The sequence below is a fragment of the Pipistrellus kuhlii genome, unplaced genomic scaffold (assembly GCF_014108245.1).
Source record: "Pipistrellus kuhlii isolate mPipKuh1 unplaced genomic scaffold, mPipKuh1.p scaffold_m20_p_13, whole genome shotgun sequence".
NCBI classification, from domain to species: Eukaryota; Metazoa; Chordata; class Mammalia; order Chiroptera; family Vespertilionidae; genus Pipistrellus; species Pipistrellus kuhlii.
In genome coordinates, this window is record NW_023425438.1 from 18292861 (window position 1) to 18319788 (window position 26928).

The following is a 26928-nucleotide window of genomic DNA, read 5'->3' on the forward strand; positions in this document are numbered from 1 at the left end:
TTCCAAGGCTGGGCTATCTAGGGGGGGAGGATCAGGAAGGGGAAATTGCAAAGATGCTAAGCGGCAGGTTAATCTTATCTTCTGGCCAAACCCTCAGGGCACCACATAACTTCTGCTAGAAGGAACTTAATTCTATTTTCTTAAGACTGAGTTGCTTGTCTCAACTCTGATGGCTCCCAACGTAATCCTGAAGCACTAACCACTGTGGGTAACCATATTTCTCCAGAAAAAGGTTGTCCATGTTCCTGGGATGCCAAGAACACATTTCTCCCAGTCTCCTGCCCCTGAGCTGGAGGGAACTTGGACTCCCTCAGTGCAGTGTCTGGGCTCATGTCTGTGGAGCCAAGGCTTCAGGATTGTAGGGACTGAAAAAGGGGGATGGGGAACAGAAGTAACAGAAGAGAAGTTTCTCTGCCACATGGCTCACATACAAATTGCATCTCCTCTCACGTTTCTCCCCTATTCCCTTTTCCCTAAAAGAAGAAAGGGGTTTTACTGCTGCGTAATTTTAAACTCCAAATTAATGTAAAGTCCACACATGGATATTTAGAGTAAAGTGAGACTCATCCATATTTCAGGGGACCCAAACCTCGGGCTTTTCTTGGGCATTTAAGTGGGAAAGTGGGAAGGTCAGTCCTACAGTGAGGAGTTGCATGGGCCTCAGCAGAGGCTGGGTGAGGAGATGAGATAAGCACTGGCTTCATATTATAATTTTACCTAAGTCGAACAATCCCAATGATTCTGAAGGCATATTTATAATTTACATCAATCCAAAAATCTTCATTGTATGCTTGAAGTATTTTGGGATCCAGTAATAGGCAAGAAACAATAAATCTTACTAAGGCAATAGCTTTATTGGAGCAAATAACTCCAAAACAAGACACAAATGTTCACAGTGTGACTGAGTCAGGATTTATATCTAAGTCTATTTTACTTTAAGGTCCATGTTCCTGAACATTACACCATAGAAACCAAGCCAGTGGCAGATGTTGCAGGGAGAGTATCTCCTTCAAATATCCAGGACATTTTGAGCTGCAAAGCCTGCATCTACTCAGCATTCAAGGCAGATCAACTGCTGCCACTGCCATGAATGTTCCACCAATGGCACTGGGCATAGTCACTTATTCTTATGTAATTTTGGGGACCTCTGCAATAGTTTATATCACTGGCTTCCTTTGGGTTATTATATTTTACTATTGTATATCTTTCTCAAGGGTACGGATCTTACATTATTCATTGCTTCATTTCTTACTCTGTGCATCACACAGTTTTGCATATAATGATAACTCAATATTTATTATTGATTTGAAGGTAAAGTAAATGAAATATTGTGGAATGCATTGACGTTATTAACTTATTAATAAATAATGTGTTGTTGCGTAAAACCTGAAACTAAATAAGCAGAAAGTTGGGAAATACAAAAATCGCAATATTCTTTGCCGCTAGTAAATCACTAGAAAATAGCTTGGGAGATTTCTAGAGAGTGGAAGGGAAGGAGGAGAGAGAGATGTAAGGGAAGAAGGAAGGGGAGATTTAAAAGGGAAAAGAGAAAGAAGAGAAGAGAAGAGAAGAGAAGAGAAGAGAAGAGAAGAGAAGAGAAGAGAAGAGAAGAGAAGAGAAGAGAAGAGAAGAGAAGAGAAGAGAAGAGAAGAGAAGAGAAGAGAAGAGAAGAGAAGAGAAGAGAAACAGAAGAAAGAATCCTGGCATATATTCGTTACTCAATAGAATTTTTTTTTTTTTAAATGAAATAACACTTCCAGCCGAGAACTTTTAGATCAAAGGGTTTGGTACCTCGTGTCACTTCGTTCTTGCACATTCTGGGAGATGAGGCTGAGCTTGGAGACTGCAAAAAGAACACTGAGAACTACATTTCCCATAAAGCCCTTCTTCTGCACGCAACCCAGCCCGTGACGTCGCTCCCATGGCAACCGAGGAGCCTGCTCGCCGCGGCCCACCTCGGAGTTTGCGGTCTAATTTCTAAACCGGGCCCCCCGCGGAGCTCGGACCCGGGCCTGCAGAGCCATCATGCCCAGGTATCCCCGCGTCCCTGCCTGCGCCAGGCTTACGCCCCCCTCCACAGCCTCCCCTCTTCCCACCCTAGCGCGGGAGGGATGGGGAGGGAGAGGCCGCTGGGGTTGTATTTTGGGAGGGAAGCCACGCGGGACCAGTTAGTGGGGGAGAATTGTAGGTCCGTCCTGTTTGCAGCCCGTGCCTGGAGGGTCAGGGACCCGTAGGAACTGCGCTTGCGCGTGTGGATTCTGCCCAAAGTTCCCCAGGTGGAAAGGAAGAGATTTTGAAACATACAACTCCATCCATGCACTGACTCCATGAAAGTTTCTTGCAGGCCAGGGAATGCCCTGGGAGCAGGGGTTCCTGCGGTGGTAAATTATATATATATAATTGATTTTTTACAGAGAGGAAGGAAGGCTAGAGAGTTAGAAACATCATCCAGCTGCCTCCTGCACACCCCCTACTGGGGATGTGCCTGCAACCAAAGTACATGCCCTTGACCAGAATCGAACCTGGACCCTTCAGTCCCAAGGCTGATGCTCTATCCACTGAGCCAAACTGGTTAGGGCTACATGATAGCTCTTCAATTCTTTTGTGCCAGTTTTAAGTGTCTGTTCTGAAGGCCACCCCTAAACCTCCTCTGAACAATTTATAAGGACGTGCAGGAGACTGGACCACAGAGCAGCGTAAATCTGGTTTTCTCACCTTGTGGGTTGGCAGTGCGGTCTCCGTGGAGGCTGTGAATCTTGTGTGAAAATTCGTCAGTTTCCCAGTAAATGTGTCATTGGTTAACGATTTTAAAGTCCTGGCTACAGATATAAATTTCCACCAGCGGCAAAACTGGTTGCAGCATCTCCTTCTCCCCTCTCTTTGGGAAGCTGGAAAGCAAATAATCACGCTCTGAGATAAGGGCATGTCCATAAAGAGCAGTCAGGCCTGGGCTGAGTTCCAGGGGGCTCACCTGTGGAATCAATGTGTGAATTTTAGTGCAGACATTTAGGGACACCTGTGTTTGCTCCTTGGATAACAATTATAATCTCGTAGTAATTATATATAGGCCAAGCCCTAAACTAAATGACACATCTTAATAATCGATCATGACAATCTTATAAGATTGGTATTCTTTTTTATTAGCATGTTAGAGAAGAAGAAACAGGTGAGCCTGGGGACCAGCACAGAAACCTGCAAATATTAGGTGCCCAATAAGTGTTTGTTGAACTAGTATACGAATGAAGGATCCAGAGAAGTCTGCTAATTTACCTAAGCTGGCATATGTAGAATATAGCAGATTCAGGCTTACAACACATCAGATCTTGCTCATTCTTTTTAGTTCAATATGCCACTTTCCATATTAAGCTTTAATTTAAAAAATGTTGTAATCGTATTTATGTAAAATTATATATGTGTGTAGAGATATGAATGAATGATTTTCAAAATGTGATTTTGGGTGATTTTTTCCCTTCATATTTTCTGTATTAAAAATAAGGGAATCCTGAGCTAAAAATATAATTTAAAAAACAGGAATAGTTGAGGGAGCAGAGATTATTTGGAATACTAGTTTACACCTTCCCCCATTTTCCTAGATGCTGTTTTTCAAGTTGTATAATTCCCAAAGTTGGATATTCGTATGTGTCTGAGAAGCTAACACATAACAGCTTTCGGCCTTGCCTGGAAGCCAAGCCCCAGAATGGAAACCCTCCAAGTCTGGTGCGAAAGGCTCTGCATAGCATGTTCAGCTTCCTTTGAGGAACCAGTACAAAGAAAAGAACGAATCCTCGGCAGTTTTACCAGTTTATTGTCCTCCAGAAAATAATGTTGACTCGATCTATAAATTTGACTGAAATAAAAGTCTCTGAGCTTGAAATAAATACTGGAAAGGAGTCTTCTTGCTTCTCTGAATTTTTTCTGCCTCTCATTTAGTGAAACGCTCTGGGAAATCGCAAAAGCTGAAGTGGAAAAACGGGAAAGTAACGGAAGTGAAGGTGATGGAGTTGAAATTGGAGAAAAATCTGTTTTCTTCCTTGGCAGTAAAAATGGGGTAACGTTTCCCAATTTTTCCCAAGTATTGTGTTGATTGAACAATTAGCGGTAAAATTTATGTTAATACTTTGATTAAAAATGTGGATACTTTAACTCTTGAACCATCCAATGAGTCTCTGACCTGCTGATTACATTGGAGCTGGTTATGCCCTGTATGAGGGTGTCCTCCTTATGGGTGAGTGGGTATTCACACTTGCCCGAACACTTGCCATTGGTGTCCCATGACGTGGGCCACAGCAGCTTGGAGGAAGGGACACTTATTTCTAATTAGACTGTCCAGATGAGCCATTTCTTCCCAATTTGCACAAAGGCACCCTAAATGCTAACCTGATGACCACTTGTACAATGGCATTAAGCATATAGATAACACGAACATGAACCATACAGGTTTGGTATAGTTAATCTTCACTTAACTGGGGTCACAGAAGTTGAAGGAAACTTGGAGATATTCTATTTTCTACAATAGGGAGGCTTAACCTTGGGACCATAAAGGTACTTCTTGGGGCCAGTGAACTCCCTAGAAAAGTATGCAAAATTGTGTGATTGTGCATCAGTGCATTTTTCTGGGAAATTAGAATATCCCAGCATTCTAGCACCTCCCTAAGAGGTTAAGGGCTACTGCAAACAGTGGTTTTAGCGTTTGAACATCTCCAGTTTGAACATGGGGGAGTTCTCTTCCACAGCTGTAGCCTGTTTTGATTTTTGTTAACTCCTAGTCATTAGAAAACTTCAGTTTGTAACGTGCACCCCTTGGTCCTAATTCTGACCCATAAGACTATGTGACTAAATCGAATTCCTCTTCTATTTGCTAAATCTTCAAATGTTATAAAATGGCTCGTCAAATAGTTAATGGCAACCCACATGTCTCCCCAAGTATCTGTTTCAGTTTTATCTTCATTTCATTCAGCTGTATCTTTTGTGTCATGGACTCTGTGTCAGTCATGGATTCTCTATCTGTCATGATCTCAGTAACTCTTAGATGGAATTATTCTCATGTGTAAGTCTCAGGATGCTACAGAAATTTTGAGGTTTTGTTTCATTATAATAAACTAGAGCAAGTCTGCCAGTTTCTCTTTTTCCAGATGCTGAGTTTTGGTTTTAATGTATAGGAAAGTTTAAATGGTGATGGGGAAGAAATAAAGAAAAAAGAGAAAAATTTAGTAATCATATAGTAACCCTATTCACTAAGGTTGAGCTTGAGATCTGAGAGTCTTTCGTTTATGCTATTGGTTTTGTCCTTAATTTTATAAGATTGGGCCCTTTTTTACAATCTTTTGTATTTTTTAATTATATTAAAATAATTTATGTATGTGGTACTAAAAAATACTTAGAATAAGTATATCCTCTAGAAATAAAACAAAAAATACTCTAACCAAGTATCTGGATTGCTTACTTTGAACATATTTACAACATGTCCTTTATTTGTATGTTATCTTTTTTCTTTATTTCCACCTCAACAATTAGAATTCAAACATTTTAGAAGACACTAATCATCAGCTTAACCAGTAATTAGCATTGATGAGTAAAGAGAAAATTTAAGAAAGCTGACAAGTTGACCACTAAAGTGAGGTATGATTTGCTAGTATTTGTCATCCAAGAGACTTTGTAATTATAATAATAGCAGTGTAGTTACACTGTGATGGAAAGTTGACAGTTAACTTTTTCCACTTATCAAACTTGGGAACAATTCTGAAAGTTTCTAGTTTCCAGGTAATTTATCATTTAAGTAATTAAAAAGCTATTTTGGGCCACAACTATGAACAATAGTAAAATTTTACATGTGGATGACATTAACACAGTATTGTGTTTTTAAATTTCTAGGGCAAGACTACTATTATTCTAAGATCTCTTGACAGGTAAGTGTTGTTAACGTTTAGACTACATTTTTTGCTTATTCTGGTTGCATAAGGCAAGTTAGATCCTAAAAGACATATGGAAGGAAAACAATTTTGAGGCACAAACAAAATAATTCTCAGTAGACCCTTAGTATGGTCTTTAAGGCCTTCTTTGAAAAGTAAAATCAACAGTAACTAAAAAAAAATTAAATCCAACATTAATATTGGATTTCCCTATTTGTGGAGAAATTAACATGACTACACAGCCTATGCTAGTACTTTCTTTTTGGCTATATTACTGTGGTATGTTAATTGTTTTTATTCTATCTAGTCCATGATTATTTGAATGTTAGTCATAATTTTTAAATTACTCATGGATACAAATGCTCTGGTTATGTCACCCTAATTACCATACCACCACTGAGAATATTCAGTTGCTCATTTTGAAATATATATATATATATATATGAAAAAAGATACATGCAGGAATGTTTCAAATCATTTGTCGATGTTTAGGAGTCACTAATATCATTTGTTTGTAGCTCTCAGTAGGTAAATGATGTTCTCATTTGAGCTGGGATAGAGATAGAGAACTTTATTTAAGTCTCCACTGATGTCTTCATTAAGTTGATAGTCATTAGTTCCTGCTCCCCAGAGCAAGGCTGAGCATGACCCTGATGCCAGTGCTCTCCCCCTGCCTGGATGCAGAGAGCCTGTGCCCTGACAGCCATCAGCACTGCCAGCCCCACCGCCTCCTCTGCTTGCCCAGCAGCATCTGTGGGGCCACCAGGTCATGCAGGCACTGTTACTCACTCTGCAGCTGCCACTAAATCCATCAGGATGGTGTTTTGAAGGCTTATTGATATTGATTAAAATAATTTCTACCTCAATGCTGCTATACAAAGTGACTTCTCCACTAGTAGATTAATGTTTTATGGGGAAGCAAAAACTTACTGAGTAGATGATAGCATAAGGAAATAATGGTAATACTATCTTTATTGTACAGGGATGAGCCACCAAAACCAACCTTAGCCTTGGAATATACGTATGGAAGAAAAGCTAAAGGCCATAACACAGTGAGTGTCTTTTTAAGTGGTATTGCTATGCCCACAGATGGAGAAGTAATGATGCTGACTTGGTTTTACATTTTCCACATGACCTATAATCAATAAATATATCAGGCTATACTTCATGGCTATGTACTTTTAAACTTCAAATGCAACTCAGCAGATATGAAGCTAACCCAAACTGAAAATATCCTAGCCTTCTCATTTGTTGTGTCTTATAATGGTAGCATAAGATTCCTTTGTAACTTTATTGTATGATTTTGGGGCATAATTTATTAATTGTATTAATGTGATTTTTCTTCTTCAAATGAGAATATGAGAGTTATGTTCTCTTGTCTCCCCAAAAAATCTTCTAAAAATATGTTTGACCTGTGGAATATTTATGAAAATATACTGCTCAAAAAGCAAATTACCAGCAAATATATCCTGAAGTTGGTAAAACTATTTTAGACTGCAGGCGCTAATTGGTTATAATCCTGTTTTCACTTGTTTTAATGTCGCTTCAAAGGAAGATTAGAAATTATTCAGGATAGAGGGAGATTTTATAGCATTTTTGGAGTCCTCACATGAAAAGAGGCCATTTCTTAAATAAAGTTAACTATATGGAAGAACAATCTAGAATAGATGGTCCCACTTCTGTAGCACAGGCAAATTCTTATAGATTGACTTAGTCCAAACTTTGATCATTAGACAGTGTGTAAAGAGTTAAAACTGCCTGATGCTTCTTCCTGAATTCAGCAATGAGAGTTGGTTATTAAAACTGAAATTAAAAAGAAAAGAAAAAATAAGATATTAAGATACAGGAGAACTTTATTTTTGTTACTTACATGAGCATTGACATGAGTGATTAACTTAGAAATGGAAACTCTGAGACAATTTACATAATCTTAACTTTTGAGAGAGCTCTAAAAAGTCCTTTCATCAAATTGTAAATCAGTTGACATTTCAAAATGACAAAATTACTTCCCCCACAAGCGTTAATAATTCAGATATCAACAGCAAAAAAACAATTTTAGTGATGATGAGGTGGTGATTTGTCAAATATATATATTCATCTAAAACTTGCTTTAATGACCATCTGTCTCTTCCAAGTTCATGGTTAACAGATACATTAAAAACCCATGTGATTCTTTTTCACCTATTTTTTCCCTCTAAACATTATGCTATCAAGTTGAGCTTGTCCATATTCATTCTATAATAGAAGATTCATGTTTTCTAAATGTAATGTTCCCTGAGTGTTCTACCTGAAGCCCTTGGTCAGCTCCTCACAGGGTTGGTACCCTGAAGGCGACTCAGCGTCAGGCCGGAAGCGGAGATGTCAGTGGCTAGCAGTCTAGGGAGCTTGTCACGGTCTTGTTTGCAAGCTAATTGGCTGCCTAGCCCTTCTATCCACTCATATTTAAGAGTCCTATAGAAAGGGAAGCAGCTGTTTATTACCACTGAGCCTGCCTGTCAGATACCCCAGGGGCATGAGGCACAGATCCTTGCTCAGGTAACCCTGGTCTGCATCAGGGACTGCCATCTGTCTGTCCCATTTCCCCATGCCCTACCTGTATTTCTAATTGATTTTGTGAGCTTTTCCATCCCTATACCAGGATGTTTTCTTATTCAATGATTTTATTTCTATCTAGAACCATAACTGTTTTTCAAAAAGATAATACCAAATGTTTTCAGCTACTTATTTTTATATCACATTTGAGTGTCTGCTACATGTGCTATTTACAGAATCAGGGCACTGTTTATGTCTTCTATTAAGGAATTACTAGAATTAAGGCATTTACTATATGTATACATATATATTCTTAATGCTTCATCTTTATTCTTTGGAATACATGTTTTGTTGCATTTTGAGGGATGGGATAGAGAAAGAGGAAAGTTTTGACTGCCAAGAAAGAGTGATGGTGGATTACAGTATTTTGTATCCATAATTATTACTGACTGGTGCTAATGAAGTATAAGCATTTAAAAAAATTATTTTAATTTAATTTGAAGAAAAAACACCTGTTTTTGTTTGTTTTTGTTTTCAGCCAAAAGATATTGCTCACTTTTGGGAACTGGGTGGAGGGACCTCTTTATTGGACTTAATCAGCATACCGATCACAAGTGACACCTTAAGGTAAGTGAGCCAGCTCCAGGGACCGTAGTTAGTAAGCACCCAGTCAGTCCTGCCCGTGGGAATGAGTAGACTTTTGTGAATTAGAATTTTGGGGGACAGTTTTACTATTAGTATGTTGCTGAAGGCTTATGCTCAACTTCCTTTCTATGTGCTTTAACTGTAATGCTTCAAAGAACTAAGGCTCTGCCTTTGCTGAAACGAGAGAGCTGGCATTCCACCTAGTAACATATTTTGCAAGCGTGCAAACAAACAAAAACATGTCAAAAAATGCTCGGGCAATGAATTCACTTTGTAAAAATAAATTTGAAAGGCTTAATTCTTTAAAGTACCCATCCAAGTGTGAGCTATCTCTGCCCTGAGTTTTTTTCCTTTTGCTAGTAATCACATAAGAGAATAATCACTATTAGCAATGCTAAGGTATTTCTTTCAGTGTTTCCAGTGTTTGTAAATATATTTTGTACAGAATTTAGATGTTTTTATGCACATTTAGATTTTGCTTTCTCACTTATAACCACCCTTTCCCCATGACTTCACTCTTCAGGAACATGGAATTTTACTGCTATCTAGTTTCCTGTTTGTCCCCCTTTAACAGAGAAAATGAAGCTGCCTGGGAGTTAGGGTAGCGAGGCAGGGAAGAGCTGTAGTAGAGAAGAGCTGGCGAGGGTAGGCAGAGCCAAAGGAACCTGAGCTGCCAGTTAGTGTGGCCTGAGGTGAAAGGAGTTGGGCCCTCGCAGGGTTGTGAGCAGGCTGCAGGTCTGACCCTCACTGTCGCATTACCTTGTTACATTGCCTCACTCGCCATTTCTGGGCCTAACAGGGTTTGGGCCCGATGGGCTTTTGGAAATTCTGATTCTGTAAGAAGCCAAAGCTTTCCACAGCTTCTTTAATACCTGACCTGGTGAGTTCTTGCTCTTCCTTTCCCAGGAACCCCACAGCAGCTGGGCCCTGCTTTAGGAGAGAGGAAGGGTCAAGGTTATGAAAACACGGAAGGGGAGCCATAGGCATAGGTCCAAAGTAGGTTGCTGAGTGGTTAAAGAGTTCATGGAAAACATTTCACTCCTCATGTACTTGCAAATCTCAGAGTGTTTTGTGACTGGAATTAATTTGCCACGTGATTTTTTTTTATTGGACATAACCCAGCAACTGGAGAAAATAAAATTTCCAGCTGCTATTAGAATTGTTTGTCTTTAAAATGACCATTCATAAAATAATTACAGATGCATTGAACGTTTCAACAGACTTTAGATAAATTGTAAGAGAGCATCTCCTGTGGCCTGATTCTCTATTTTAGGAGGTTGTGTTGTTTTTGCTTTGTTTTAATATTTTTAGCTGTCATTTGCTATGAAGATAAAAGTAACACAAGTATTGCCAATGCATTGGAAACACAAATTTTAATCTTTGAAAAGATTGAACAATTCATTTCTCTTTTGCTTAAAACAAGGTCCACCAGTAAATCTGTTTTCTTCTCCTTTAACTATTGTGCTGCTGTTATTATTATTTTAGTTTCCCTTCTTTGGAACACAGAGTAAAATTGGATCTAAACATACATGATTGGACCCAATTGCTTGCAAATTATTTGAACCAAATTATTACTAGTTCAAACTCCAGTCCAACTGTTAGTTATAACACTTACATATCGCTAAAAAAAAAAAAAGCACTCAAATAAGTAAGGTTATAACTTTGGTGCTGTTGTGTGTGTGTGTGTTGTTTTTTTGTTTTAGAAAAGTGCTATGTGTTTTTCTTTCTTAAGCTATCTTATCCTTAAATAATAACTTTCAGTAGAGTAGGGTTTCACAATGGTAATTATTTTGAATCTTTTTTGAGAGATTTTTTTATTTCTTTAGGACATTTTCTATTGTTCTTGTTTTGGATCTTTCAAAGCCTAATGACCTTTGGTCCACCATGGAAAATCTGTTGCAAGCCACAAAAAGCCATGTGGATAAAGTGATAATGAAACTGGGAAAGACAGATTCCACAGCAGCTTCTGAGATGAGACAGAAGATACGGAGTAACATGCAGAAGGACCATCCAGTGAGTTGCAGCTGGGATTATTCTTGGAACCTAAGCCCATACACAGTTAAAGCGAACATCACAACAGCTTCTTTAGATTTTTATGCGTGACTTAGGATTCATTTGATGTACAATAGATGAACCTGCTCACTGGAAAGTTATAGCAATTTTATAAAACCTAAGTAAGAACTTATCAAGGAAAAAGATTTCTTATGTCTTCTTAGACATCTTCTGTGACTGTTATGGCATATTACACCAATCTAAAGAAATTGTTTTAAAGTAGTAGTTTGACATTGACTTTATAAAACGAAGATTAAGAACCAAACTGTACAAATATCACCTGACAAGAAACTAAAGGAAGCTACAAATTTAATCAAGGGTGAGAGTTTAACCCTTTACTGTCACTCTGTATTTTACATTTCTTCAGTGTCACAATCAGTACATTTATCACCTGACAAGTAATTACATTATAGAGTTGCAATGGTGAACAACATAAGTCCTTTAAATACAATCTGAATATAATCTACAACATTAAGAGCAGGATTTTATATTGGCCAGAATTTTTATGAATGTGTTTTACATAGGTAATATCAAAACAAAACTGATAGCTTATGGTTCCCAGGTATGCAGTATAAATGATACTGCAACAAATAGTTAATACAAAATAGCAAGAAACAAAAAGGAAGAAGACATGTTACATAAGAAAATAAAAAGGCAGAACACACAAAAAGAATAAATCTTTTAGTAATTTAGGGAATTTCTGCTTGTAGTTTTATATTTGAGATATACAGTTTATTGAGTGAAGGATAATTATTGGAACAACCTTTTAAAGTCAAGCAAGCACGGTCAACATCTATGAAGAGACTGAAAATGGTATCTTTTTGGAAATAAATAGAAATTGCTGAATATACAATAATAATTAATTATAGTAAATCAATGAAATATGTTTGCTAACAGGATCGTGAATTAATTGATCCATTTCCAATACCTCTGGTCATAATTGGAAGTAAATATGATATTTTTCAGGTAAGCTCATCTACTTCTAGTTGAGTTTGTTTTACATACATGTCTATGCTTTATGGGAGAGGAACCAAAGTAATAATAGATTTGCATAGTCTATTCATAAGATTCCCTTTTTCAATTTATAAGAATGCTCATCTAATTGAAGATGTTTTAGATATTTGTAACAGGTGTTTTTTTTTAATCAGGCCAGAAAAGAAAAAGAAAATTGTGGGAGGTTGGGAATAAGTTAACATATAAAGTGGTTTTATATAAAACATTGATTGTCTTTATATTTTGATAAGCACCAGTATCAACTTCATTGGTAACACTGTGATATTGGGGGGGGGGGAAATAGGATTCTGTGATAAAATGTTTTAAAACACTTTCTAAAAAAAGTAATAGTAAAATATGAAAGTATCTCTCAGAGGGAAAGGTCAAGGAGTCACACATCTTACAGATTTTAGAAAGGAGGATATAGTTGGGAAAGCAAAAATAGGTAAAGAACAACAAATACAGTGGAATGGGGATAAGGTAGAAGATTTAGAAACTGAATCTTGAACTCGGTCACCAAGGGATAGGACTTACTTCCCAACTTTTAAATTGAAGAAAGAAGAAAATTGGTTTCTTTTTATCTTTGCTTGTCAGAGAATCCTTAGGGTATTCCACACTATGAAATGTGTGCTGATTTTTGAATTCTATTGAGCTGTGTTTAAACAAGGGAAGATCTGACAGCTGTAGCTCCAGAAGGCTGCCGCTATTGTTCAGCTCTCTATAGAAATAAATACCAAGGTAATGGAATCCTACTCCTGAGGATGTGTTCAAAAATAAGCAAAGAACTAAGAAATAATCTATATCTACACTGAATAATTTATATCTTCATGCTGCAGACATTTAGTTTTCTCAAGTCATTTTTCATTTTAATAACATATTTCTTTAGGATTTTGACTCTGAGAAGAGAAAGGTAATATGCAAGACACTTCGATTTGTTGCACATTATTATGGAGCATCATTAATGGTTCGTACATTTTCTATCCTTTGGGCTTGAATGGACAGTACCAAATTTGGAAAGATTAGCAACTTCATGCACAGTCATGAAGACTAATGCTTTTACTAATGCACATCATTGCCCCCAAACCTTCGTTTTATAATGTATCCATAGAACATACTGCTAGATGGCCTGACATTTCTTTGGTGCAAAAGATCTGAATCACTTAAATGTATAAATCCCAATCTTAAAGAGACAAATTATCTATCTATCTATCTATCTATCTATCTATCTATCTACTTATCTATCTATCTATCTATCTATCTATCTATCTATCTATCTATCGCTTCCCCTTAAGAGTTAAAATCTATATTCTCTTAAGAGAAAAGGACTAGACCATGTTGTCTCCAGGTTCCTCTTGCTTTGATTAAGAAGAAAAAAGAGATCATATGAATGGGGCATAGGGGGAGGGGGAAAAGTATCTTTTAAAATAAAAATTTCTTTTATATTTTATTGCATTGAAGGATATCAAATAGATAATGATAATAATAATTATAATAACCAATATTTCTTGAGTAATACTTTGTTCCAGGCCTTGTGCTAAGTATTTTACATTATTCCCTCTTCTAATCCTCCTAACCCTACGAAGAAGGTACTGTTCTGTCCATTTTACCATGGAGGAGACTGAGACTTAAATGACTTGTCCAAAATCACACATTTAGTCAATGATTTCCCTAAATATCAAACCACCCAGCAGGACTCCTGAGTTCAACTTTTTAACCTTTGCAACAAACAGCATTTTTTTAAAGTTTAAAAAAGAACACATTGGTTCAAGGTTGTTGTTCCTACTTTCGCACATCTTAGTCATTATTATTTTGGCTTAGTGTCTTTGGGTATTTTAAAAAATAAAATTTAGACTTAAAAGATTTGTAGGATTACCATATGTCCTGGTTTTTACCTGATATCTCAGCTTAATTATTAATACTTACTCACTTTTATTCTCAAAAATGTTCTGGTTATGTCACCCTAGTTACCATACCCCCACTGAGAATATTCAGTTGCTTATTTTGAAACTCCAAAGGCAATTCAAAAGAGAAGTTAAAATTTTGTTTTAGTGAATATCAGTATTATTAGACTGGTCTGTAGCTCCCATGTTAACTACTTGAAGGCAATAATATGTCCTTGGATGGAAATGTTATTTGTGATGTATACCTTCTGTTTTTTAACCAATCAGATTCCATTTTAACAGTAACTATGAACCATTCATGGGAGTAGCTAAAATTTTTAGTGCATAAATTCAGGTTCTTTCAATATTATGTAATCATGAAATTTAAAGAGTCATTAAAATGAATTTATCCACATCTCTTTTTCCCCCCTTTATTCTGTTTTTCTTTTTTAAACATAAGTATTTGTTGGGCAAATAAATAGTAATTCACTGTGCAATCTGTACTGGTTCAAAGCCATATCTATGTTACCTGTTTCTGTGATTTGAAAGCAGAGTATAAAATTTATTCTTCTGAATTTTTTTAGTTTACAAGCAAATCAGAAGCTCTATTACTAAAAATACGTGGAGTTATCAACCAGTTAGCATTTGGTATTGGCAAAAGGTACTGTTAAAATATTTTTTTTATATCTTTTTATTATTAGAGGCCTGGTGCACAAATTTGTGCTTGGGTGGGGTCCCGGCTGTCTGGGGAGAGGGGCCGTAGGTGGTTGGTGGGCTGGCCCCATCCCCAATGGGGGGGATCAGTTGGGCTGGGCCAGGGGCGGGGCCAGGGGCTTTGGGTGCTTGGCCAGCGGGTTGCCCCCAATCAAGGTGGGAGGAGCTGATCAGGGGCAGGGCTAGTGGAGGTAAAGGGCAGTGGACAGTTGGCCAGCTTGTCCTGCCTTCTGGTTTAACTCCCAGTCAAGGGACAATTTGCATAGTAGCCTTTTATTATATAGAATTTTTGGCCAATGTTATTTCATCTGACTATTATTCTCACTAGTCTTTTGTTTCTTGACCTGGAAAGTGCCCCAGATGTCTGTTCTTAGATAATTTTACATTACCTTTTGCTTCTTCTATTCTTTTTTTTTTTTTTTTTTGAGTTCTGCTTTTTTTTTATTTATTTTTTTTATAAGTTTTTATTGTTCATATTATTACAAATGTTCCTTTTTTTCCCCCCCACCATTGCTCTCCTCCACCAGGTTCCCACCCCACCCTCTGCCCTTTCCCCTCTCCCCATTGTCCTCATCCATAGGTGCACAGTTTATGTTCAGTCTCTTCCCACGCCCCTCTCTCCCCTTTTCCCCAAGAATCGTCAGTTCACTCCCCTTCCATACCTCTGATTCTATTATATTCAATAGTTAATATTGTTCATCAGATTTTTTTAATTTCCTTGGTTTTTAGATTCACTTGTTGATAGTTACGTATTTGTTGTTCATAATTTTTATCTTTGTTTACTTTCTCTTCTGAAAGAACCCCCTTCAGCAATTCATATAATTCTGGTTTGGCGGTGATGAACTCCTTTAGCATTTTTTTATTAGTGAAGCTCTTTATCTGGCCTTCGATTCTGAGTGATAGCTTGGCTGGGTAGATTATTTTTGGCTGTAGGTTCTTGCTATTCATCACCTTGAATATTTCTTGCCATTCCCTTCTGGCTGCATGGTTTCTGTTGAGAAGTCAGCTGACAATCGTATAGGTGCTCCTTTATAGATTACTACCTTCTTTGCTCTTGCTTCTTTTAATATTCTCTCTTTGTCTTTTGCTCTTGGAATTTTAATAATGATGTGTCTCGGTGTGGTCCTCTTTGGATTCCTTTTGTTTGGGGTTCTATGCGCTTCCTGGACTTGTAAGTCTAATTCTTTCACCAGGTGGGGGAAGTTTTCTGTCACTATTTCTTTCAGTATGTTTTCAATATCTTGCTTTCTCTCATCTTCTGGGACCCCAATAATTCTGATGTTGGTTCGCTTGAAGTTGTCCCAGAGGTTTCTTACATTATCTTCAATTTTCTGGATTCTCTTGCCTTCTAGCTTCTGTGGAGGAGTGTCTTCTGGCTCTTTATGTTCCAAATCTTTGACTTGATTCTTGTGATCTTCCCTTCTGTTTTTAGGACTCTGTAAAATATTTTTTATTTCAGACAATGTATTCTTTATTTCTTGTTGACTCCTTATTAATTCTAGTTGATCTCTTTTCATATCCTCATAGGCCTTATCCATCTTTTCTAGGAAATTCTTGAAAAACCTTATAAGCGTAGATTTGAACTCTATATCCAGATGCTTTTTGTCCTCCATTTCTTTCGTTTGTGATCTATTTTGTTGTCGCATTTCGCAGTTACAGATGGGACGGGGTTTCAGGGTGGAGCCTGCAGCTTTGGCTTCCGTCAGCCCCGCCCTATGTGGGTCCGTCAGTGCTCGCTGCTGGGGCCTCTGAGAGAAAGGTGCCCTCGATTTTCGCCTGCTGCCAGTCTATGCTCTCCCCCAATGAGCCCGGTATTGGGGTTCAGTTCAGTTGGAAGTGGAGTTGGAGGTGGCGTTCAGAGCAGTCTGGAGCCCCAGTCTCCTTCCCGTCAGGGCAATCCCGCGGCACAGCCGACCGTCCCTTCTTTGTGCGCAGTGTGCGCACCGCTGGGACCTCCTTTCGCCACTTCCCCGGGGTTCCGCCTTACAGCCCGGCTCCCTATGGCTGAGCCTGAGTCCCCGGGGTCTGGCTTAAAACTGGGGATCAGAGCAGTCGGGGGCCCAGCACAGTCGGAGTTTTATCTCCTTTCCGCTAGGGAACGTCCGCCAGGCACTCGGCCTCCCTCCTCTACGGCTCCGTCCTCTCCGCGCACCGCGTCTCTGTACCTTGGCTTTTCCAGCTCCTCCACACCTCCTTCTGGTTTTCTCCTTGCTTCTCACTGTAGAATTTCCAGTCAGTCAACCTTCCTCTAGTTCTGGGCAATGTCCGTTTTATATTTTAGTTGTATTTTATTGAAATTGTTGTGTGCGGCTGCGGCTAGGTGTTCACCTGGGCGCAGCCATCTTGGATCTCCTGCTTCTTCTATTCTTTAAATATTTCTCAGTTTGACAATTAAAATGTTAGAGAATACTTAGACACTAGAATAAAATGATTTTATTATATTCCCTTCCCTGATTTCTTTTACTTCTTTTCCCTCATTTTAGTAGCCTTCCTTCTATGATCACTTTCTGAATTGATTATAAATGAATAAACAATATTTGTACATAATTTTCTTAACCATGCTACTTTTTTTGGTTTTGATTTAATGTAATTTGTGTCTGTCACTTTTTTTCTTCTGTAAAACCTTCATTAATGCTCTACTTTAATTTTTGAAATCACTTACACAAATATTAATCCACTCATTTGGGGCAGTGCTTTCACCAGTGGCTGGATATAAAATTTGCTTCTTGTACTTACAGTAGAGTGTGGCAGGATATTTGATTGCTAAACTAAATTAGATTCTTTTTTCTTTTTATCCATGTAGCAAATCAATATGTGTGGATCAGAATAAACCACTGTTTATCACAGCAGGATTGGATTCTTTAAGTAATATAGGTTGGTGAACTTATTAAATTTGTTCAATCTTTTTTTTAATTGCTTATTGATTTTATCCTACTCCATTTTCACTTCTTCTCCAGCATACCAGCATTTCTGGTTTCATTCTCATTGCTGTAATTTCTTATTATTTACTTGTATACACAGTATTGCTGCAGTACATCACATTGACATATTAGTGATGGAAGGGATGTTTCACATGAGGGACTGACTTCTGATCTGTATTCCGCTAAAAAGTTTCCATGTATTTCCTGTCCCTCACCTATTTCTAGGTAATTTTAAATTTTAATTCCGTGGATTTAGGAGAAAACCAAGAACATAGAGTGGTCAGGAAATTCAAAACTATATATTATGGGCAATGATGAAAATAGAGATTCAAGTAATAGAATAAATAAAAAAGAACACAGTATTAATTAAGTACCCCTTAATTAAGTACAAGAATGTTCATAGCAGCTTTATTTGTAATAGCCAAAAACTGGAAACTACCCAGATGTCATTCAACAGGTGAGTGAATAAACAAACTGTGGTACATTTATACCATAGAATACTACTCACCAGTAAAAAGGAACCAACTACTGATATACAGAATTTGAATGTATTCCCATGGAGTTTTACTGAATGTAAAGAGACAATCAGAAAAGTATATATACATTACGACTCTATATAAAATTTTTAGAATGAGAGTTTTACAAATGAAGGTAAGATTAGTAAATAGCAGAGGTTAGCGACAAGATTGTGGGTGATTTATACTGTTTTTAGTGTCATTTATTGATAGAGTTTGAATGTTTTAATCAATGCAGTTTTTGGAGCAAATCTTCCAATTTTAGGGTCTCCTCCTGTTCCTGATAATGACATTGGAAAGTTTCATGCCCGTTCGCCAATGGAGTTGTGGAAAAAAGTGTATGAAAAGCTCTTTCCACCAAAGGTATCTATTTCTAGTTCTTTTAAAGCAAGAATTTTCACTACTGTTCAACAGTTATTGGGAAATATTCCAATGGGTTTATTATGATAACTTCGTGTTCAACTCATGCTCAAAAATTAAACAGTCACATATAAAAATCTGTTGTATATGAGACACTGTGGGGGCTGAAAGGCGGGTTATGACACAGTTCTTGCTCCACGTGGAAGCAGAGCTCTCTGGCCACTAGACAAGGGAGACACAGTCATCTGAAAGGAGAAGAAGGAAAAAGGTCCTGGTGGAATTTGAATGACCCTCAGTGGTGGTGATAAAAGATCATAGAGAACCCACATGGCTGGCTGAGGAAAGGACGTGGATATGAGTCAGATGGTTTGGGTTATGGGCATGAAATGATTTGAAGCATTGTAATTTCAGAGTACCGACACACTAAAAGATATCAAGGACCCTGCAAAGGACCCTCAGTATGCTGAAAGTGAAGTTGATGAAATGAGAATTCAGAAGGATCAGGTATTACCCTAAACTTTCATTTCATTTTGAATTACCACAAAAATACCTGTAGACTTCTATATATTTTTCTCTATTTACTTAATTTTTTTTATTTGTATTTAAATAATACATCTCCACTATAGAAAAATTAAAAGTCTGATATGAATCAAGAAGGAATTAAAAATCACTTATTACTCTACCACCCAGAGATAACAATGTTTACATATCCTTTTTGGATTTTCCAGTGTTTGATGGCTAGTGAATCTTACTTGGCTGCTGGGAAATATTTTTATATTCTTGTGTTTGTGGGATTATTTATTATAAAAGAGCTTTTTTTTTTTTTTAATTAGGACATTCAGACATACCTATGCTTTCTTGTACCAGAAAAATTAACTACTGCCTAATCTGAAAGCACACAAACATAACTGACAAAATCCAGGATCTCTCAGGAAAGTGCTTAAAAGTGGGGACTACATTCCACATATGCCAAGATAGTACTGTTTATGATACACAAATCTGTTGTAAGGATGCAAAACTTGGTAAATTTTGGCCCAATACTTATATTTCCCAGGATTACCTTTTAGTTTGATAAAGTGAGACAGTATGTGGAATCTAATCCTTGTATAATAAGTAAGCTTATGTATAGAAACACTATAAATTGAATGTCGTAACAACCTCTCAGGCAGGATTTGTAAAGCTGTGTAACTTAGGCATTGTTTCAAGGATAGCCTAAATACTACCATCCACTGGGTATTTTTCTCAGCATCAAGCAATACATTGAACTTATATATAGTCCAGAAGACTTTTAAAAGTATGTCATGAATATTTAGAGGGATTGTAGCTGTAGTAAAATAAGAGGCATGTTATAATCCCTATCAAAATTCCAATGGCATATTCCACAGAAATAGATCAAACAATACTAAAATTTGTATGGAACTACAAAGACCCCGAATAGCCAAAGCAATCTTGAAAAAGAACACAGCTGGAGGCACTATGCTTCCTGGTTTTAACTATATTAAAAAGACTTAATAATTAAAACAGTGTGGTATTGGCATAAAGACTGGCCCATAGATCGATGGGACAAATAAACCCATGTATATATGGTCAATTATTTTATGACAGAGGAGCCAAGAATATACAATGGGAGAAAGGACAGTCTCTTCAATAAATAATGTTGGGAAGATTGGATAGCCACATGCAAAGGAGTGAAACTGGATCACTATCTTACACCATACAGAAAAATCAACTTAAAATAGACTAAAGACTTGACTATAAGACCTGAAACTGTAAAACTCCTAGAAACAACATAGTCAGTAAGCTCCTTGACATTGTTACACTAATTCAAAAAGATATATGTACCCCCGTGTTCATTGCAGCACTATACAATAGCCAAGACATGGAAACAACTTAAGTATCATTGACAGATGAATGGATAAAGACACACACACACACACAGCACACACATAGGCAGAGGAATATTATTCAGCCATGAAAAAGAAGGAAATATTGCCATTTGTGACAACATGGATGTATCTTGAGGGTATAGGTCAGACGGAGAAAGATAAGTATCATATGATCTGCCTTTTATATGGAATCTAAACAATAGCAACAAAATCCGAGCTTGTAGATGACAGAGAACAGACTGGTGCTTGCCAGAGGAGGAGTAGGTGATAGACCAAAGGGGTGAAGGGAGTAAAAAAAGTAAAAACTTCCAGTTATAAATCATAGCAATATACAGCTTTGTGAGTATAGTTAATAATATTGTGTTGCATATTGAAAAGTTGCTAAGAGAGTTGATCTTAAAAGTTCTCATCACCGGTTTGGCTTAGTGGTAGAGTGTCGGTCTGCGGACTGAAAGGTCCCAGGTTCGATTCCGGCCAAGGGCATGTACATTGGTTGCAGGCACATCCCCGGAAGGGGGTGTGCAGGAGGTGGCTGGTCGATGTTTCTCTCTCATCGACGTTTCTAGCTCTCTATCTCTCTCCCTTCCTCTCTGTAAAAAATCAATAAAATATATTTTTTTTAAAAGTTCTCATCACAAGAAAAAATTCTGTAACTGTTTATTGATAAATGTTGACTTATAGTGGTGATCACCTCACAATATATACAAATATTGAATCATGTATACACGAAATTTATATAATGTTGTATGTCAATTATACCTCAGTTACAAAAAGTGAGGGGCATGTTATAAGAAAAGTAAAATGACCTTGAGTAACTCTTACTATGTGTATATCTTGGCTATAGAGATTAGTTGGAAGTCATCCCTAAATTAATATTTACCTAGAAGTCAATGACTAACTGTCATTGTTGATAAGAGTATTTGTTTATATTGTATAATGACCTTTTATTACATTTATATACATAGTATTGTTAAAGGTCTGGGGTATTTCTGCTATCATGAGTTTTCAGTCAAATCCATCTTCCCTAACTGATCTAAAACCATAAGAATTTTGAGTGGAACTGGAAAGCAGTCCTATGTCATTCTTCACTCAACTCTTCTACCACACTGCTACCTCACTAAATTCTATATTCTTCCTAAACATGTATCAGTGTGTGTGTGTGCGTGTGTGTGTGTAAACTATAGGCCTACTGATTATAAGCAAGTCGATTTTTAAAAACAGGGACTAGCCCTGGCCAGTCCCGTGCACCAAAAGGTTGCTGGTTCCATTCCCATTCAGGGCACATGTCTTGTTTGTACCTTTGTTACCCAGTGAGGGGCATGCCGGATGTTTCTCTCTCACATCAATGTTTCTTTCTTTCTCCCTTTCTCTCTCTATAAAAATCAATTTTAAAATACTTTTTAAAAAGAATTGCAGTGTAAAGAAAACCCTCTTACTTGCTATTCCTTTATATCATTATCACATTATTTTGAGTTCACATGATAGCAGTACTGAAGGACCTAGTGGACATGGTGAGTTCTGTGTCATACTAGTGAGTTATTCTTTATCCTCCCTCTGGCATGGTCTGTGTGAACAGCTCATTCTTCTAAGTTTGCTGACAGCAGAAGGGACATACTATTAGCCAAGAATCCCAAAGTGATGCCCAATAATCATTGTGGCTTATTTTATGAGTTAACAATCTTTGAACTATAAGTTCAAACTAGTGAGCTGAATTAACTTCATTAGAAAAAATAAAGCATGCTGTAAAGACTTCTTTGGAGTTATTAGTATAAAACCTCTTCCACAGTCTTATACAGTTTTGAAAGTTTGAATGTATAAATTTTAATGACTTAGACTATAGGTATGAATGAGACAGTCTGCAATTTTTCTGATAATGAGAATAGGATTTTCTGTTTATAGCAACTATGAACTTTAATTATGTTAGTCAAAGGGCAGTGATTGCCTTATCTTGCAGGTAACCACTTTTTGCTTATCTGAAATAATATTTTACTTGGTACAATTAGACATTGAACAGCAGGCAAGAGGCTTGGAGGAGGCATTCCCAGAGATGGTCCCTTTTGCATGTTGATGGTCTCACACAGGATTTTCACTCCCACTAAATTTATTTTTTATTTTGTGAATTGTAATAGTTACAAAATAGTCTCAAGATGTTAAGTACAACAAATGGAATTTAGTCAATAATCCTATATAATAAAAGCCTAATATGCTAAGTGTCCAGTCATCCAGTCATCTGTTCATCAAAGCATAATATGTTAATGATATGCTAAGGCTACTCAACTGCTCATTATGACATACACTGACCATCAAGGGGCAGACACTTTGGTAGGTTAGCTTGCTACTGGGGTCTGGCCGATCAGGACTGAGTAAACAGGCCAGACACACCCTGGAGCCCTCCCATGATCCCTCCCTAGTTGGCCAACTGCCGCATCCCTCCCCAGCCTCCATCATGCACTGGTGGGGTCCTTCAGCCTGGCCTATGCTTTCTCATCGCAATCTGGGACTCCTCAGGAGATGTCAAAGAGCCGTTTTTGGCCCGATCCTGCAGGCCAGGCCAAGGGACCACCAATGGTGCACAAATTCATGCACCAGGCCTCTAGTATTGTAATAACTATGTATAGTGCCAGGTGGGCACTGGAAACATTGGGGGAATCACTTCACAAAGGATATAATTAACCACTGTGCTGTACACCTGAAACTAAAACAAAATAATATTGAATGTAAATTATAATTGAAAAACACGATTTTAAAAAGAGTAACATATACTCATTATGAAGAAAATTCCAAAGATATACAAGTATATATAATGGAAAATGGAAATGTTCTTCTATCTACTTGCTGTTTTCACATGTGACTGCCATCCTTTTTGCTGGCTGGCTGTAAAGCCACGTGTGGGTGAGTGCTGGTGTGTTTAATCAGTCTTTACTGGGAGATCATCTAAACCAGCGGTCACCAACCTTTCGGACCTCACGGACCACCAGTGTCTGCAGACCACCAGTTGGCGACTGCTGCTCCAAAGGTTACCTCTAAACTGCTCCCAATTGTGTGTCAATATACACAGTGCAGTGAATATCTTTCTGCTTATATCCTTGTACCCTTCTATACTATCCTATAGATAAATTTCTTCAGGCAGGATTGTGGGTTAAAAGATCTATACATTTTAAATATTGATACTTAGCTAACTTCAAGTTTTTGACAAGAGTTGAATAGCAAACAATTAACAATAAGGTCACTTTTTAATACTTAATATATGACAAATACTTTATTAATTGAATGAACTTATATACTATATAGAATATAATTTTATCTGACACTTTATTAAATTCAGTTCTGAGTGCTGCTTATGCTACCCAGAAACTCCAAAGACTACATTCTAGAAAAATAACTACTAAGTATAATCATTTACAAAATAATTGTCAAAAATTTTTGAGGATGACAAAGCTGTAAAGGATACATTGTTATATCTAAAAGTGCTAAGGGAGTTTTAAGATGCCTAGTTTAATTGTTAAAGTTTATTTTTTAAAGTACTATAATGTATATTTTTGTTTTAGGAACTGGAACAGTACAAAAGGAGTTCTTCCAAGTCTTGGAAACAAATTGAGCTGGATTCTTGAACCTAATTCAGCTACAGTGTATTTATTTCCCAAATACAAGTAAGATTATTTTATTGATATTGGCTCATTAATGAATTCGTTGTTATTAATAAATCCTATGTAATAAAAATGTAATATGCTAAGTGTACAACTGCTTGACCAGTTACTATGAAGCACACTGACCACTAGGGGGCAGACGCTTCGACCAGTGGGTTAGCTTGCTGCTGGGGTCCTGCCGATGGTGACTCGGCAAGAGAACTGGACATGCCGTGGAGGCCTCCTGTGGTCCCTCCCTGGGCTGCCAGCTCCCAATGGCCCTGATTGGGACTGGGCAAGATGGCCTCGATCGCTGGTCAGGCCAATGGACCCCACCCGTGTATGAATTCATGCACTGGGCCTCTAGTAATATTAATAGCTCATTAATAAATTAGTTGTTGTGGTAATTAAATGAAAGTTAAGACATGTAATATCGATACTTTAAACAATAAAAAAAAAGGAAAGTTAAGATGTATAATTTGCTAAAGGAAAAGTGGATTTCTTATATTAATGCCACCCCAGGATATTTGTAAGTCTTTGAAAAGGGGGAAAAATTATATAACTATGTATAGTATTTTTTTAAATAGAGAGTCTTCTGTTACCTACCTCTACCTTGGTTAAGTAAATATGTCCTTGGTTCAGCATTTATAAGTTTGTGCTTATGTGTTTTCAGGAATATGAAAGCAAAAGCATGTAGTAACAGTTATGAATAAGGTTAAGTGCTCATATTAGACACACTTCTTCTCTACGGAGTTCTCAGCTGTGGCTGGTAGGAAACTGGAATTGGGTTCACTTTCACAAACATCTAATGTCACTCTAATGGTGAGGCACAAAAAGCACCCATGGTTTTTATTTAAAATGCACATTCCTGAGCCCCCACACCCAGAAATCCAGGGTCAGTGAGTCTGGAATGGGGTTCAGGAAACTGCATATTTAATCAGCACCTCCTGTGATTCTGACATACATTAAGTATAACTTTTGAGAGAACAGACAGTTTTAAGATGTTGTCAATAAATAGAACAACACTTGATGACTTGGTAATAACCAAGATTATTTTAAAGGTAAAATAGCATTTAAGAAGCATCCATCTTACAGGTTCACGTACCTGCTATCCAAATTCAATTCAGAGTAAGTATAATTGCTGTTATTAATCAGGAAAGGTCTCTCACTCTGTGTTTTCCATTTCCACTATAAAATATATTGACTCTACTATGCAATGCACCCAGCTTCAAATAAGCACACCTACTAACCACAAGAACACCAAGACTGAAGAGTGGCATCTGAGTGAACAGCAAGCTGCCTGATTATTGTTATGAAATAAGATGTCCTAAACTAGTTGCAGTACTCATGGTTCTAGCATATGGGGAACGGGGTTTGCAGGCTCCAAGGAACCTCAGCTGAAGGAGCTGACAGGCGCTGTGCCTGGGTATTGTGGAGAAAGGACTCCAATTAAATTGACAGTGAACGTTGTGCTCTCAGGAACATCATCTACTGGTGGGAAGAAACAGCTCATTCCATGATGGTAATAGGAATTTTTATTATATAATTTGATTTTCTAACATGTCACTGTCCATTTTTGACTTAAGACAAACTGTCACATAGTGAAAGTCATTGTGTTTCTCAGAGATGGTATCGCTAGCATTTAATAGCTTGAAGTCACGTGCTGTGTCAATTTTCCAAGTGTTTCAGAGCTAGGATGAAATTCATCTGCATATGAATAGTGGAAAATGTTTCCACTTACATTGTGCACCCATATCTTTAGTAAGTTGAAATCAGTGATTTCTAAAGAGGTTCCTGTGGAAGTCTCTTTGAACTACGTTAATAGATTATCATCTCCAGAATTGTCTATAATTGATGTGACATATATAATCTGTGAGGCATTATGTAACTATTACACCATAATCATCAGTGTCAAAGACCTTTTATAAAAATTGACAATACTATTCTGGTAATTCACCAATGTCTCCAGATCCTTAAATACTGTTCTAAGAAATAGAATTTTACTGTGGTTTCCTTAATGAAATGATCTTTTCTACTATAATGTGAGACATTTCAAATGCTATAATTTATCATTCTTTACAAGTTAGGTCATAGAAAATGAACAAGTTCTTGTACTCTCTAAAATATTCTCACTCAGAGTTACCATGGTAACATTGAGACAGTTTTATTTCAGATTTATACACGAATTTCTTGAAAATCGATCAGAAAGATAATCAGTCATTTCATATATACCACTTATATACAATCTATGTACAACATTTGATCCCTCACAATATGCAATATAGGTGTTTGTATTCATCAGCATTCTTTCTCTTTACAGTTCAAGGACGTGAACTCCCAGCACATAATCCTGTTCTGAGAGTAAGCGCTGTCAGTTGAGAGCTTGTCTACATGGACTTTCAATAATAGCTGCTCCCCAACCTTATCGATGTCATTTCTCAGTGCAAACACTGTAGTAATATTTCATTTTAATTTTATAAGTAAACTAAGCGGAAGTGAAAAATAGCCAGCTAATCTTTAAAAATATTACAAGAGGGGTGCCTGATGTGCTGTGTTCTCAGTTCAGCCATTCCTGCAGTTCCTCGTTGTAACCCTCCGTAAAATCACTGAGTGCTCTGTACCTGTGGTCTTTGTCACCCAGCATCTGCCCACCATCCTCTCGAAGTCATCAGGTCACTCGGAACCCTCATGTGGACATGTGCACATCATTATGAGTTTTTAAGTGATAATGAAAGCATTCTTACCCAATTCTGCATGATGCTTTGTCTTAACCACCCCATTTTCTGCTACTTAGCAACTATTCAGGATTCTTTTTACTGAACCCTTTAGCAAATGCAAGCATAATTTTTAACCAACCTATTTTTCTCTCTAAAGCAAAGGAATAGTACAGTCTCC

General features: G+C 37.4%; 1 protein-coding gene across 2 annotated transcripts; it reads left to right on the forward strand.

The window, feature by feature from the left end:
* The first annotated feature begins 1888 nt into the window (after positions 1 to 1888).
* DYNC2LI1 (dynein cytoplasmic 2 light intermediate chain 1) lies at positions 1889 to 26912 on the forward strand. Of its 2 annotated transcripts, none has more exons than XM_036435180.2 (14): positions 1889 to 2033; positions 3931 to 4048; positions 5872 to 5906; positions 6892 to 6961; positions 8980 to 9068; positions 10913 to 11099; positions 12036 to 12104; positions 13018 to 13095; positions 14596 to 14672; positions 17529 to 17599; positions 18427 to 18524; positions 18933 to 19025; positions 23956 to 24057; positions 25260 to 26912. In XM_036435180.2, the coding sequence occupies exons 1-13, from the start codon at positions 2026 to 2028 to the stop codon at positions 24016 to 24018; spliced, it is 1056 nt and encodes a 351-aa protein (XP_036291073.1). In that variant the 5' UTR covers positions 1889 to 2025; the 3' UTR covers positions 24019 to 24057; positions 25260 to 26912. The 2 variants fall into 2 exon arrangements, with proteins under 2 accessions (XP_036291073.1, XP_045436652.1); XM_045580696.1 differs by having other exon boundaries at positions 26354 to 26912.
* The last annotated feature ends 16 nt before the right edge of the window (positions 26913 to 26928 follow it).

Excerpts from the sequence above, each read along its gene's own strand:
- DYNC2LI1 (XM_036435180.2), top strand. Across the intron at positions 11,100-12,035 it reads ACATGCAGAAGGACCATCCA|GATCGTGAATTAATTGATCC; the intron begins GTGAGTTGCAGC and ends GTTTGCTAACAG. Across the intron at positions 17,600-18,426 it reads GGATTCTTTAAGTAATATAG|GGTCTCCTCCTGTTCCTGAT; the intron begins GTTGGTGAACTT and ends TTCCAATTTTAG.